At 42.4% G+C, this 13,627-nt stretch overlaps 1 protein-coding gene across 10 annotated transcripts in view; it reads right to left on the bottom strand.

The window, feature by feature from the left end:
- The window catches only part of EFHB (EF-hand domain family member B), a 67,280-nt gene that overhangs the window by 25,335 nt on the left and 28,318 nt on the right, over window positions 1-13,627 (bottom strand). For 7 of the 10 annotated variants that reach the window (XM_086363986.1, XM_086358010.1, XM_086360591.1 and 4 more), the window contains one exon: window positions 10,753-10,882. The exons of the other annotated variants lie outside the window; for them this stretch is intronic. In XM_086363986.1, the coding sequence (XP_086220112.1) occupies window positions 10,753-10,882 (130 nt within the window). The remainder of the gene's footprint in view (window positions 1-10,752; window positions 10,883-13,627) is intronic. 10 annotated transcript variants of the gene reach the window in all.

The raw sequence follows: 13,627 nt of genomic DNA, 5'->3' as shown, positions 1-13,627 counted from the left end.
TGCAGTCATCTCCTGCAAGAACTCCAAAATTACAACTCACTGCTGAAAAACCGTTGACAGGAGAATGTTGGATCCCAGCAAAAAAAGATACCGCACATCCAAGAGCACATGAGAAGCCCCAGCAAGACAGTAGGAGGGGTGAAATCATGTTTCGAATCAAACCCCATACCCAACAGAGACACTTGGAGGACTCAACAAACCTTGTGCACACCAGCACCCAGAGACGGAGCCAAAGCTGTGTTTGAGATCTCTTCAGGAAAATTAGAGGTAGCAAGGGAACATTTCAAGCAAAGATGGGCTCAATAAAGGACAGAAATGGTATGGACCTAACAGAAGAAGAAGATATTAAGAAGAGATGGCAAGAATACACAGAGAAACTATACAAAAAAGATCCTCATGACTCAGATAATCACGATGGTGCGATCACTCACCTAGAGCCAGACATCCTGGAACGAGAAGACAAGTGGGCCTTAGGAAGCATCACTATGAACAAAGCTAGAGGAGGTGATGAAATTCCAGCTGAGCTATTTCAAATCCTAAAAGATGATGCTGTGAAAGTGCTGCACTCAATATGTCAGCAAATTTGGAAAACTCAGCAGTGGCCACAGGACTGGAAAAGGTCAGTTTTCATTCCAATCCCTAAGAAAGTCAATGCCAAAGAATGCTCAAGCTACTGCACAATTGCACTCATCTCAAATACTAGCAAACTAATGCTCAAAATTCTCCCAGCCAGGCTTCAAAAGTGCATGAACCGTGAACTTCCAGATGTTCAAGCTGGATTTAGAAAAGGCAGAGGAACAGAGATCAATTTGCCAACATCAGTTGGATCATCAAAAAAGCACGAGAGTTCCAGAAAAATATTTGCTTCTGCTTAACTGACTATGCAAACGCCTTTGACTGTATGGATCACAACAAACTATGGAAAATTCTTAAAGCGATGGGAATACCAGACCACCTCACCTGCCTCCTGGGAAATATGTATGCTGGTCAAAAAGCAACAGTTAGAACTTGATATGGAACAACAGACTGGTTCCAAATTGGGAAAGGAGTATTGTGTATTGTTAAGGCTCTCTATGTTGCCACCCTGCTTATTTAACTCATATGCAGAGTACATTATGCAAAATGCCATGATCATTTGGATCATCAAAAACTAAATCCAATTTCAAAAGAAAGTATATGCTAAAAAGAAAGCTTTATGTGTTCAACCTTTTATCATGTATATTCCTTTGTAAAGATAAGTAATGGAATACAAAATTTTGATTTAAAAGTAACACAAATTTTTCAGTAAACAAAACCAAAGTGTTAATATCATTCATATAACTCCTAAGATTTATAACAGAAAAGTAAGCATTAAAGAAATTAATAACCAAAGGATATAAGCAACTTACAACTAGTAAGCAAATATATGGAGAACTTATACTCTACAGTAACAAAAGAAATAAAAAGAACAACAAAATATCATGTTTAACATAGTACATATTTAAATACATATCTATATATAGAGAGAGAAAGAAAGAATATCTAACATTGGCAAATAGTATGGCAAAACACTTGCAGATTGCTAGAGCAAGTGATGATAATTCTTTTAGAAATATTTTGGCAGTATGACTCAAAAAGCATAAAAATATTCACCCTCTTATCCACATCTGAAAACCAATCATAAGGAGATAATCCACAAAATTAAAAGTCTGAAAAAATTATATTTATAAAAATGCTTGTAGTCTCACTGACTATAAGGGGAAAAAAAGAAAAGAATCTGAGTGTTCAGTCCTGGAAGGTGATTAATCACGTCACATTAACAAGAACACACTCTGTGTGCATTCTAAATGTTGTTTAGTAAGAATACACAGCCATATAAAATTATTTTATGTTAAGAGCCAAAACAGGATATAAAATGGAATTGCACTCTGATTAAAGTTATGCAAAAACAAAACAAAAGGTATGCAAAAATCAACACAGGAAGCCACAGTAGAAAGAAATAAATGAAAAAGATAATAAAGGCTGAATTAAGGTGACAGGATTATGGGTGATTTGATTTGATTTTGCTCATTTTCTGTAATATAATTTCACTACTTCCACCATTGTGATTAAATGAGTAAGAATTTCTTTTGAGAACTGTAAAATTACACCACCACTATTTAATAGCATTAAAATTAATAAACCTCTATTGTTTTGCTAAGACTAAAAACAGTGAACTTAAAATTCTTAAACTCCTTTTGCTTTTAAAACTATTTCCTGTGCTGGAGAAATACAGGGCTGAAAAAACTTCTGCAGAAGAACGACACTGTGGAGAAACAAAAGATGAAAGATAACGTAATTCATCTCTTATTTCTTTATTTACTTCCCATTAGTTCAAAAGAGAGAAAAAGAACAATGGGGGAAAGTCAGAATAAATCAAAGGCCGTTTGAAGGCCATATTTTGAGCGTATAAAGTGAACAATCTGAAACCAGCTCCAAGGGCTTGATAGGAGCATGCCAGATGGCAACAAGGAGGATTCTAAGCCACGCAGCCCTCGCATCTCAGCCTAACACTGCCTAAAACATGTTGCTGGGAGAATCAGGAACTATTTGTGAGCAGCCGTGCATGTCAGAGAATCAACAGCTGTAATCACGACACACCTCACCGCATTCCCTCACCAGTCAAGTCTGTGTGCCACTCACACACACACACACACACGAGTCTATCATTTCTAGATTTTAACTGATTCTTCTGACCAGAGGTCATAAGCAGAATATAGATACGGGTAATTTTATGAAGGAACTTATCCCTTAAAAGTATATATCCCCAGTAACTCTTAAAAGTTAAGAGTAAGGCAAATGTACGTTGAATAGTGCACAGCACATTAAGACGTGAGCAAAACAGAAATAGGCTCACAGACACAGAAGACAAGCTTAACAGTGGCCAAAGGGGAACGGGGGTATAAATGAGGAACTGGGGATTGCCATATACATACTACGTACTATATTCAAAATAGGTAACCAGTATAAATAACAGGTAATATAGTTCCCGATGCTACACTGTAGGCCCTGTGTAGCACAGGGAGCCATACCCCATACCTTCTAATAACTTTCAATAGAAAAGAGTCTGAAAGAATGTATATTTTATATGCGCACATATTTATGTGTCACTGAGTCCCTTTGTTGAGTACCTGAGACTAACATAACACTATGAACCAACCATGCTTCAGCTGGGCTCCCCGGGGGCTCAGACGGTAAAGACTCTGCCAGCAGTGCCGGAGACCCCGGCTTGATCCCTGGGTCAGTAAGATCCCCTGGAGAAGGTCTGGCACCCCACTCCAGTACTCTTGCCTGGAGAATCCCATGGACCGAGGAGCCTGGCGGGCTACAGGTCCATGAAGTCGCAAAGAGTCGGACACAACTCAGCGATTTCACTTTCTTTCTTTCTAAACTTCAATTAAAAATAAATGACACGAAAAAGAAGAAGGTAGAAACAAAAAAATGAGCTGTAAATGAATATGCTTAACTCCAAGCACAAGCTGGAATCAAGATTGCCGGGAGAAATATCAATAACCTCAGATATGCAGATGACACCACCCTTATGGCAGAAGGCGAAGAAGAACTAAAGAGCCTCTTGATGAGAGTCAAAGAGGAGAGTGAAAAAGCTGCCTTAAAATTCAACATTAAAAAAACTAAGATGATGACATCTGGTCCCATCACTTCATGACAAATAGATGGGGAAACAATGGAAACAGTGAGAGACTTTATTTTCTTGGGCTATAAAATCACTGCAGATGGTGATTGCAGCCATGAAATTAAAAGACGCTTACTCCTTGCAAGAAAAGCTATGCCCAACCTAGACAGCATATTAAAAAGTAGAGACATTACTTTATAGACAAAGGTCCATATAGCCAAAGTTATCATTTTTCCAGTAGTCATGTATGGATATGAGAGTTGGACCATAAAGAAAGCTGAGCGCCAAAAAATTGATGCTTTTGAACTGTGGTGTTGGAGAAGACTCTTGTGGTGTTGGAGAAGTCCCTGGGACTGCAAGGAGATCCAACCAGTCCATCCTAAAGGAAATCAGTCCTGAATATTCACTGGAAGGACTGATGCTGAAGCTGGAACTCCAATACTTTGCCCACCTGATGCAAAGAACTGACTCACTGAAAAGACCCTGATGCTGGGAAAGACTGAGGGCAGGAAGAGAAGGGGACAACAGAGGATGAGATGGTTGGATGGCATCACTGACTCAATGGACATGAGTTTGAGTAAACTCCGGGAGTTGGTGATGGACAGGGAGGCCTGGCGTGCTGCAGTCCATGGGGTCGCAAAGAGTCAGACACGACTGAGCGACTGAACTGAAATGACTGAACTGATCTAGTCAAGTATTTAAATAATTTTTTCATGTTTCCCTTTATGTATGTTTTAACCACTTTAATAGTAATAAATTAATGAATGTTTGTTTTAGGAGCTCTTCTATATCCTAAAAAAAAAAAAAAAAAAAAACACTGTCTCCTATGGTTTTTGTAAAATATGGACGCGCTTCCCTGGTGGTTCAGATGATATAAAAGGCCTGCCATGCAGGAGACCAGGGTTCGATCTGTGGCTCGGGAAGATCCTCTGGAGAAGGGAAAGGCTACCCAGGAAAGAGTTTCTTCTCTTTGTGCTTTACCATTATTGCTTTGAATAATTCAAATAACAGAAACTCATATATTAAGTAATAAGGGAGTGGAAGAATGGGAATCCCAGTTTCAGGCCTGCAATCACAGAGTCAGCGCCTACAGCCTCGGTGCAGTGGTAAGGGCAGCCTCTGGAGAGACACTGCTGGTTTCAGCCCTACCCCTGGCACCTCCCTGCGTGACCTCGGGCACAGGATTTAACTTCTCTGTACGTCAGTTTCTTCATCTATAAAATGGAAAGGCTAAAAATTATAGTACACCTACCTCCTGGAGTTGCTGGTAGGATCAAATTAATCATATATAAAGTACTTAGCACTTTGCCTCTATAACTGGGAGCTGCCATCACAGCTATCAGACAAGCAAGTGAGCGAGGCAGATTGGGTGTCTGGGGGAAGGCAAAGTGTATGCCCTCCGGGGCCTGTGGAACTTTGGAGGAGGGCAGTGTATTCTTTAAAGAGGGCAGAGAGGCTCGCAAACTCGGTACAAATGAACTTACTCACCAAACAGAAGTGGAGTCACAGATGGAGCTTGCATGCTAGGTCGCTCCAGTCGTGTCTGACTCTCTGTGACCCCATGGACAGTAGCTTGCAGCCTCCTGTTTCAGTGGGATTCTCCAGGCACGAATATTGGAGTGGGTTGCCATGCTCTCCTCCAGGGGATCTTCCCGATCCAGGGATCGAACCCACATTTCTTATGTCTCCTGCATTTGTAGGCAGGTTCTATACCCACTCCAGCACTCTGGTCTGGAGAATTCCATGGACTGTATAGTCCACGGGGTCGGAAAGAGTCTGACACCACTGAGCGACTTTCATTTTCACTTTCTTCACCACTAGCACCACCTGGGAAGCAGATGGAGGAAACAAACTGAACGTCACCAAGGGGAAAGTGGGACTGACACACACACACCACCGCCTATAAACTGGGGACTGAGAAGGACCTGCCGTGCAGCACAGGGAGCTCTACTCAGCCCTCTCCAACGACCTACTAGAAAAGGATCTTAAACAAACAAGAATCTACGTGTGGGGGTATGTGTAAGGGACTCACTCTGCTGTACACCTGAAACTAACACAGACTGTAAGTCGACAATACGCCACTAAAAATTAGTCAAAAAATTATAAACGCAAAAAAATGTTTTTTAAACAGAGGGCAGAGGGCAAAACAAATCCCCTCCCACCACTGAATGTATAGGAATGCAGGTCCAGTATATTCATTTCCTGGGGTTGCGAGAACAAATGACCACAAGCTTGTGGCTTAAAACAGTAGACACGTATGCTCTCACAGATCAAGAGGCCAGAACTCTGAGATCAAAGTGACAGCGAGGCCACATGCCCCCCAAAGGCTCTGGGCAGAACCTGTTCATCGCTTCCTCCAACATCTGGAGGCCGCCAGCATTTTTTGACCTTCGTTGGCTTGACTCCACATCATTCCCGTCTCTTCCATCTTCACATCAGGTCCTCCTCCATATGTCTTCTCTTCTTCTGTCTTAAATCTCCCTCAGTTCAGTTCAGTCGCTCAGTCGTCTCTGACTCTTTGCAACCCCATGAATCACAGCACACCAGGCCTCCCTGATTATCACCAACTCCTGGAGTCCAACCAAACTCATCTCCATTGAGTCGGTGATGCCATCCAGCCATCTCATCCTCTGTTGTCCCCTTCTCCTCCTGCCCCCAATCCCTCCCAGCATCAGAGTCTTTTCCAATGAGTCAACTCTTTGCATGAGGTGGCCAAAGTATTGGAGTTTCAGCTTTAGCATCAATCCTTCCAGTGAACACCAAGGACCGATCTCCCTTAGGATGGATCGCCTTTTGGATCTCCTTGCAGTTCAAGGGACTCTCAAGAGTCTTCTCCAACACCACAGTTCAAAAGCATCAATTCTTCGGCACTCAGCCTTCTTTACAGTCCAACTCTCATATCCATACATGACCACAGGAAAAACCATAGCCTTCACTAGACAGACGTTGGCAAAGTAATGTCTCTGCTTTTCAATATGCTATCCAGGTTGGTCATAACTTTCCTTCCAAGGAGTAAGTGTCTTTTAATTTCATGGCTGCAGTCACCATCTGCAGTGATTTGGGAGTCCCAGAAAATAAAGTCTGACACTGTTTCCACTGTTTCCCCATCTATTTCCCATGAAGTGATGGGACCAGATGCCATGATCTTCGTTTTCTGAATGTTGAGCTTTAAGCCAACTTTTTCACTCTTCTTTTTCACTTTCATCAAGAGGCTCTTTAGTTCCTCTTCACTTGCTGCCATAAGGGTGGTGTCATCTGCATATCTGAGGTTATTGATATTTCTCCTGGCAATCTTGATTCCAGCTTGTGTTTCTTCCAGCCCAGCATTTCCCATGATGTACTCTGCATATAAGTTAAATAAGCAGGGTGACAATATACAGCCTTGACATACCTCTTTTCCTATTTGGAACCAGTCTGTTGTTCCGTCTCCAGTTCTAACTGTTGCTTCCTGACCTGCATACAGGTTTCTCAAGAGGCAGGTCAGGTGGTCTGGTATTCCCATCTCTTTCAGAATTTTCCACAGTTTATTGTGATCCACACAGTCAAAGACTTTGGCATAGTCAATATAGCAGAAATAGATGTTTTTCTGGAACTCTCTTGCTTTTTCCATGATCCAGCGGATGTTGGCAATTTGATGTCTGGTTCCTCTGCCTTTTCTAAAACCAGCTTGAACATCTGGAAGTTCATGGTTCACATATTGCTGAAGCCTGGCTAGGAAAATTTTGAGCATTACTTTACTAGCGTGTGAGATGACTGCAATTGTGCAGTAGTTTGAGCATTCTTTGGCATTGCCTTGCTTTGGGATTGGAATGAAAACTGACATTTTCCAGTCCTGTGGCCACTGCTGAATTTTCCAAAATTGCTGGCATATTGAGTGCAGCACTTTCACAGCATCATCTTTCATGATTTGGAATAGCTCAACTGGAATTCCATCACCTCCACTAGCTTTGTTCGTAGTGATGCTTTCTAAGGCCCACTTGTCTTCGCATTCCAGGATGTCTGGCTCTAGGTGAGTGATCACACCATCATGATTATCTTGGTCATAAAGATCTTTTTAGTACAATTCTTCTGTGTATTCTTGCCACCTCTTCTTAATATCTTCTGCTTCTGTTAGGTCCATACTATTTCTGTCCTTTAACAAGCCCATCTTTGCATGAAATGTTCCCTTGGCATCTCTAATTTTCTTGAAGCGATCTCTAGTCTTTCCCATTCTGTTATTTTCCTCTATTTATTTGCACTGATCGCCGAGGAAGGCTTTCTTATCTCTCCTTGCTATTCTTTGGAACTCTGCATTCAGATGCTTATATCTTTCCTTTTCTCCTTTGCTTTTCACTTCTCTTCTTTTCACAGCTATTTGTAAGGCCTCCCCAGACAGCCATTTTGCTTTTTTGCATTTCTTTTCCATGGGGATGGTCTTGATCCCTGTCTCCTGTACAAGGTCACGAATCTCCATCCATAGTTCATCAGGCACTCTATCTATCAGATCCAGGCCCTTAAATCTATTTCTCACTTCCACTGTATAATCATAAGGGATTTGATTTAGGCCATACCTGAATGGTCTAGTGGTTTTCCCTACTTTCTTCAATTTAAGTCTGAATTTGGCAATAAGGAGTTCATGGTCTGAGCCACAGTCAGCTCCCTGTCTTGTTTTTGTTGACTGTATAGAGCTTCTCCATCTTTGGCTGCAACGAATATAATCAATCTGATTTTGGTATTGACCATCTGGTGATGTCCATGTGTAGAGTCTTCTCTTGTGTTGTTGGAAGAGGGTGTTTGCTATGACCAGTGCATTCTCTTGGCAAAACTCCATTAGCCTTTGCCCTGCTTCATTCCATACTCCAAGGCCAAATTTGCCTGTTACTCCAGGTGTTTCTTGACTTCCTACCTTTGCATTCCAGTCCCCTATAATGAAAAGGACATCTTTTTTGGGTATTAGTTCTAAAAGGTCTTGTAGGTCTTCATAGAACCGTTCAACTTCAGCTTCTTCAGCATTACTGGTTGGGGCATAGGTTTGGATTACCGTGATATTGAATGGTTTGCCTTGGAAACAAGCAGAAACCATTCTGTCACTTTTGAGATTGCATCCAAGTACTGCATTTTGGACTCTATTGTTGACTATGATGGCTACTCCATTTCTTCTAAGGGATTCTTGCCCACAGTAGTAGATATAATTGTCATCTGAGTTAAATTCACCCATTCCAGTCCACGTTAGTTTGCTGATTCCTAGAATGTCAACGTTCACTCTTGCCATCTCCTGTCTGACCACTTCCAATTTGCCTTGATTCATGGACCTGACATTCCAGGTTCCTATGCAATATTGCTCTTTACAGCATTGGACTTTGCTTCTATCACCAGTCACATCCACAACTGGGTATTGTTTTTGCTTTGGCTCCATCCCTTCATTCTTTCTGGAGTTATTTCTCCACTGATCTCCAGTAGTATATTGGGCACCTACTGACCTGGGGAGTTCCTCTTTCAGTGTCCTATCTTTTTGCCTTTTCATACTGTTCATGGGGTTCTCAAGGCAAGAATACTGAAGTGGTTTACCATTCCCTTCTCCAGTGGACCACATTTCTGTCAGATCTCTCCACCATGACCCACCCATCTTGGGTGGCCCCACACAGCATGGCTTAGTTTCATTGAGTTAGACAAGGCTGTGGTCCATATGATCAGATTGACTAGTTTTCTGTGATTATGGTTTCAGTGTGTCTGCCCTCCGATGCCCTCTCACAGCACCTACCGTCTTACTTGGGTTTCTCTTACCTTGGACGTGGGGTCTCCCCCAGCCTTTCCCTTTTTAGGACACTTGCTACTGGGTGTTGGCCCCACCCAGATCATCCAGGGCTTCCCAGGCGGTGCTAGTGGTTAAGAACCTGCCTGCCAGTGCAGGAGACATGGGAGACCCAGGTTCCATCCCTGGGTGGGGAAGATCCCCTGGAGGAGGGCACAGCAACCCACTCCGATATTCTTGCCTGGAGAATCCCACAGACACAGGAGCCTGGAGGGCTGCAGTACGCAAAGAGTCAGACATGACTAAAGCAACTTAGCACACATGCACAGATCATCCAACATGATCTCAAGAGCTTTCACTGAATTGCATTTACAAGGACCCTTTTCCCATAGAAGATAACCATCACAGGTTCTTGGAATTAGAACATGGACATCTTTGAAGGCCACTATTTAACCCACTACACCAGCATTTTCAATCCTCTGATGTTTTTCAGCATAGTAGGAAATAGAGGCTTTTACTTTGTTTGTTGCCTTAGATATAAAACAGGAAACGCAAAACTAAGGAAACTTATTTTAATATCTTAGGAAAGTAGTCAAGTGTAGAATGCAAGTGTAAACAGGTCGCAGTTTGTAAGAGTTCAGGCAGACGCTCAGGTGCCCACCTAACTACTAAAGGAAGCTGAAGGATAGATGACATGTCAGTTACACGCTGTCCTTGTAGAGACAGTCTACCCGAAGTCCACGATCTTTAAGGAACGTAGTAGGGTGGGTCCCACAGATAAAAAAAAAGCATGTATGTCTTCTGATCTGCTAAAAGTGAAGTTGCTGAGTCATGTCTGACTCTTTGCGACCCCATGGACTGTAGCCTATCAGGCTCCTCCGTCCATGGGATTCTCCAGGCAAAAATACTGGAGTGGGTTGCCACTTCCTTCTCCAGGAGATCTTCCCAACCCAGGGATTGAACCTGGGTCTCCTGCATTGTAGGCAGATGCTTTAGTGTCTGAGCCACCAGGGAAGTCCTCTTATCTGCTGAAAAGGCATGAAGTAACTTCAGAATCACACACAAGGAATTCCCTGCCTGTCCAGTGGTTAGAACTCTGTGCTTCCACAGCAAGAGGCCTGGGCTCGATCCCTGGTGGGGGAATAAGACCCTGCAAGCCACATGGTCAAAAACAGACAAACAAAAAACCAGTATCATGGTGATCTTGGGGGAACTGGATAGTTTAGAAGACATATCACTGTGTATCTTTTTATATTATATTTATGTTTGAACCATGTCAATGCCTTTCCCCTTAAAAAAACAAATTTAATTACTTTTTAAGTCTATATGCCATTTATCTAACACTTGTTCCAAGACACAACATACTTACATTTGTAGCTCATGAAGCCAGTGTAAAGTTTTTGCCATATTTCGTCCATCATTAAAATGTGGTGTTGGGATCCCATACAAGTGAAATCTATGAAAACTTGACGGGTCATACTTCCGATTCTTTGCTTCTCCTAAGACAAGAAAAGGGAAGACTTCTGACTTAAGCAACACAGCTTTATGCAAGAGGCACATGATGTTCTCAGTAACAAGGAATATGCCAGTGGGAGAAAGAGTGAAACCCTAACAGCGCGGGAAACTGTAACAGCGCAGGAACTCCCAACAGATGACAGAGGCACTCTCCCACGAGAGCTGGGAGACGGTGGAGCGAGAGTTCCTTGAGTAGATTCTCGGAAAGTAGAAAGATGATGTAGAGAACGACATACAAATGCAGAATTCAGGCCCATCGACGTTAAAGAGATTCTGAAGATCAGGGGAAGTGCTGCGGGGCGTTTGGCCGCCTAGATCTGAGAGGTCGCTCTCTTACTGTTCCCGCCCCTACTTCCCGCAGAGGGAGCCCCAGTCTTAGCCTGGACCACCGGGGAAGCCCCGAGAGGCTGGTATTTTAGAGTTGCTCTCACTAAGATTTGCATTACAACCCTCACATTTCATTATAATCACTTAATCGCAGAGGCATTTGAAGGGTGATTGAGGGCTGAGAACCCAGCAGGGAGGTCTTTAAGATCTAATACTGTATTTTTTTCAAGTATGATGTGGTGTTAGTTCTCTATTTATAGATAAGAAAGCAAGACTGAAACCAGAGGTGAGCTAGAAGGTTACTGGTCAGAGCAGCCTGGCAGGCCACAGTCCAGGGAGCTGCAAAGAGTCAGACACGGCTGAGCATGCATGCACACAAAAGCTTATGAAATGATAAGGAAAAAGCTATTCAGTCTCACTAGTGACCCAAATGATGGAAGCAAAATAGTACGCAGTCACAATTCGTCTCTCAGTTGAGCAGAAACTAAAGATTGGCAAAGCTCGTCACTGGGGAGGATGCGGGGATGGGAGTCTCACACCCAGCGGGCGCGGCGGGCGCGAGGGCGGGCTGGGCGCGATTCAGCGGGCGGCGGGCTCTGAGAGTCAGAGCTTCAGAAACCAGGGCTGAGTCTTAAAGAAGCGAACCGTGTTCACAAAAATAGATGAACAATACATTTCTATAACACTGAAAAATATAATATTGGTAACTGACCTGAAAAGACAAGCATAAACACATACACTCCTCTCTGAACGGCAAAGAAAAACATACATCAAACTATCGTCTGTGACTGGGGATTTTAGAAGATTTTCTTTGTATTTTATACATTTCTATGTAGCCTGGATTTTTTTTTTTTTTAATTTTTTGGCCACTCTGCGAGGCATGTGGGATCTTAGCCCCCTGAGATGGGATCAAACCCACACCCCTTGCAGTGGAAGCTGGGAATCTTAACCATTGGACTGCCAAGGAAGTCCCTATGCAGCTTGCATTTTATAAAAGAAAATACAACTTTAGTAATAATTTAAATTAGGTATACTTAAAGAGGTCGTCATTAATTGTGTCCTTGACACATCATTTTAAGTAAAAAAATTTAAATGCATACAGCAGCTTCCCCAAAAGACTGGAGATTACTATCACATTTAACTGAAGACAATAGCTCAGTGGATGGGCTTAGAAAGATGCTTGGTATATCAGGTGTGGTGACCTCTGGTTAATGGGATTTCAGGGTTACATTTATTTTTTCTCCCTTTTTCCATGATATTTACATTCAACAATTATTTTACATTTTATAATAAAAAATGAAACACTTTCATTCTCTGTAAAAACAGATAAAGGATTGGATTCTATTTCTTTTCAAGAGGCTAGTGAAACTTTTATAAAAATCAAAAAATGAAAATAATTTCAGCCATGTTATAGTCCATGAGAGCTTTTCTAAATATAAAAAAACACTGGATTGAGAGTTTGGGACCCGCAGATGCAAATTATATATTATATATATTATGGACGAACAACAAGGTCCTGCTGCACAGCACTGGGAAATATACTGAATTCCCTGTAATAAGACATAGTGGGAAAGAGCCGACGTGTGTATGGCTGAAGCACTTTGCTGCGCTCCACACACTAACACATCATAACTAAACAACACCTCAATTAAATGCATAATTAAATATTTTTAAAATCTATACTCAGTTTCATCCAACTGCTAAAGGTATTTTCAGTTCAGTCTCTCAGTCATCTCCGACTCTTTGCAACCCCACAAATCACAGCACGCCAGGCCTCCCTGTCCATCACCAACGCCCAGAGTCCACCCAAACTCATCTCCATCGAGTTGGTGTTGCCATCCAGCCATCTCATCCTCTGCCTTCCCCTTCTCCTCCTGCCCCCAATCCCTCCAAGCATCAGTCTCTTCCAATGAGTCAACTCTTTGCATGAAGTGGCCAAAGTACTGGAGTTTCAGCTTTAGCATCAGTCCTTTCAATGAACACCCAGGACTGATCTCCTTCAGGACGGATCTCCTTTTGGATCTCCTTGCAGTCCAAGGGACTCTCAAGAGTCTGCTCCAATATCACAGGTCAAAAGCATCAATTCTTCGGTGCTCAGCTTTCTTCACAGTTCAACTCTCACATCCATACATGACCACTGGAAAAACCATAGCCTTGACTAGACGGACAAAGTAATGTCTAATGGCAAAATAATGTCTCTGCTTTTCAATATGCGATCCAGGTTGGTCATAACGTTCCTTCCAAGGAGTATGTGTCTTTTAATTTCATGGCTACAGTCACCATCTGCAGTGATTTTGGAGCACAAAAAAATAAAGTCTGACACTGTTTCCACTGTTTCCCCATCTATTTCCCATGAAGTGATGGGACTGGATGCCATGGTCTTTGTTTTCTGAATGTTGAGC

This window comes from Bos grunniens, chromosome 1 (assembly GCF_055505025.1).
Source record: "Bos grunniens cultivar Pamir isolate PY7600 chromosome 1, Bosgru_T2T1.0, whole genome shotgun sequence".
NCBI classification, from domain to species: Eukaryota; Metazoa; Chordata; class Mammalia; order Artiodactyla; family Bovidae; genus Bos; species Bos grunniens.
The sequence above is the reverse complement of the archived record's forward strand: the minus strand, read 5'-3'. Positions and strand labels throughout refer to the sequence as shown.